The following is a 2,367-nucleotide window of genomic DNA, read 5'->3' as shown; positions in this document are numbered from 1 at the left end:
AGGGAGGGCTTTGAAAACATCACAGGGGAAATACATGTTTCACTCAGTCCTCTCTTTAAGTTCCAACACTTTAGGACGACTCTCTAGTTCGCGCCTCCTCTACTCTCTCTTTCTCTCTCCTCCCACTCCTCTCATTACTCCAGCCTGTGATATAGTGGTGCATGAAGCGTAGGAATTCTGTGAACGTGAAATTACTTCAGTGTGTGTGTGTGTGTCTGATTGGGTGCATAGGCGTGCACTTGAAAGAGCACATGTGTTTTCAGAGGTGTGAAGCATGTGCATTGATGTGTGTATGTTACCGTGTAAATCTAACTGCATTTATATCAAAGGGCATTTGAAGAAGTACAAGCAATTTATGTTTGCGTACATGTCTAACTTTCTCCACCTCTCTCCCCCTATTTTCTCCCTTTTTCTCCCCCTCTTTTCTCCACCTCTTTTCTCCATTTTTCTCCACCTCTCTCCCCCTCTTTTCTCCCTTTTTCTTCCCTCTCTCCCCCTCTTTTCTCCCCCTCTCTTCTCCATTTTTCTCCCCCCCTCTTTTCTCCCCCCTCTCCCCCTCTTATCTCCCTTTTCTCCCCCTCTATCCCCCCCTTTTCTCCACCTCTCTCTGCCTATCTTTCAACCTCTTTCTCCCCCTCTCTCTTCCTCCTCTCCCACCCTCTCTCTCCCCCACTCTCTCCACCTCTTTCTCACCAGTGTGGAGCATGACTTCAGACAGCAAGAGGGGAGGTTCCAGCCAGTGATGGAAACTCTAGATGGGGTTTACGATGTCCCCCTCCCCGTCCCCAAACCTCCCACCTCCCACCCCAGCGCCAAGGCCCGTGTCAAGAAGCTACGCAAGAAGTGTTTCTGGTGGCTATAGATACACATCCGTCGCCGGGGGTACAGTCGCCATGGAGAAGTTGCGGGCTGCTGTTACCAAGGGGATTGGACAGGTGTGTGTTGATGGACAATGGCGACTGTTCCTGTGTCTTTGATGTTGCTATAGGAACTATTATGGTAGCTGAGCTACAGAGATGCTACACCTTAGAAACAGTTGGAGTGTGGATAACATGGAGAGCAATAAGTTACCATGGACAACTCTATGAGGTGTGGACCAACTGATAGAGTTCAAGTCTTGGGATCACTGGTTACTGGATTTTGAAGAGATACTAAACTGAGTGACTTTGTCCCTGACCAACAGAGTTACTGTGCTACTGTGCTAGGTTAGTCACATAAGGGACACGGTTTAAGAGTGTCTAGTGGTGACTCAGTTAGGTCAAAGGTCCCAGTGCTTGAACATAGATGAGCACCTATTCACATTCCACGACCTACAGAGTGACCAGTCCATCTACAATCCCTTCAGAGAGTGACAGGCCATGTAACCAATCAACACACGCTTCCACCAGGATTCTCCCGCAATACGCAAAACAAAAAAGTTACTGAGTCATACTCAACACAAACAATATACACACACAGTATAGCACTAAACACACACAAGCACACGCACACGCAGACGCACACACACTACAATTATATCCACTCTACACTATGAGCTTTCATTTTTCCACAGCGCTATTGGCTAAAACACCAGCTCAACCAATAATAATCTCAACCTTTCCTTCCAAGACCACACCCTATTTACTGTTTAACCAATAATCAGCCCCGGTCCCTAACCTGCCACTTCAGTGCTTTTTAATAGATCGCTCTTCCCATCCCCATGTGTGATCTCCCACAATGCTTTTCTCTTCCTTTTCCTCTCGCTGTGTTGTTTACAATAGTTATATTGGGATCCAATAAAAGTGTGTATTTTAAACAGAACAGATCATTTCCTGCTTGAACAGGGGTTCCCTATTCCCATGACGACACACCTAAAGCACTATTGACCACCACCATTCAGGATGAAGCTGTGGCACTATGGAGGAATGGTAAAAGTGGATGGACGGCTATAAGAGGGCTACAACATGCTATTTCAAAGGGTAGAATAAAGGTCACTAAACTGTAAGAAAGTCTACAGACGGAAACAATCAGTAGTTTCCCAAATACTTCCTGTGTTTTAGACCCACCTATAGCTTTTTTTTTTTGGGGGGGGGGGGGGGGGGGGGGGATTGCTCGTCTCCCATTCAAGTAAACACTAAGTAAACAACTCCATCATTTCTAGCCAGAACCCAATTTTAAGCCGTGGCCCAAACTGAATTGGCCACAACCCGCCAGCAGGACACAAATAACAATTTGTGAAACACTAAAAGGACTGAAGAGAAGGATTTAGAAAGCAGTCAGTGTGCGGTGGTACTCTGCGATCGAAAGCAGTGGGGCAATTCTTTTCCATGGAGGGGCCACATTAGAATATATTATCGCCATCGCGGGCCAGAACCATATTACAGGGTT

General features: G+C 46.6%; 1 protein-coding gene across 1 annotated transcript in view; it reads left to right on the top strand.

Moving 5' to 3' along the window:
* Positions 1-977, top strand: part of LOC110488655 (uncharacterized) — a 13,053-nt gene extending 12,076 nt beyond the window's left edge. Inside the window, 1 exon segment of the mRNA XM_021560968.3 lies at positions 697-977. Within this exon segment, the coding sequence (XP_021416643.3) occupies positions 697-862 (166 nt within the window). The 3' untranslated portion in view covers positions 863-977.
* Positions 978-2,367: the final 1,390 nt, after the last annotated feature.

This window comes from Oncorhynchus mykiss, chromosome 14 (genome assembly GCF_057628025.1).
Source record: "Oncorhynchus mykiss isolate SJ-2025 chromosome 14, ASM5762802v1, whole genome shotgun sequence".
NCBI lineage: Eukaryota > Metazoa > Chordata > Actinopteri > Salmoniformes > Salmonidae > Oncorhynchus > Oncorhynchus mykiss.
Note: the sequence above shows the minus strand (reverse complement) of the source record. Positions and strands in the feature narration are given on the sequence as shown.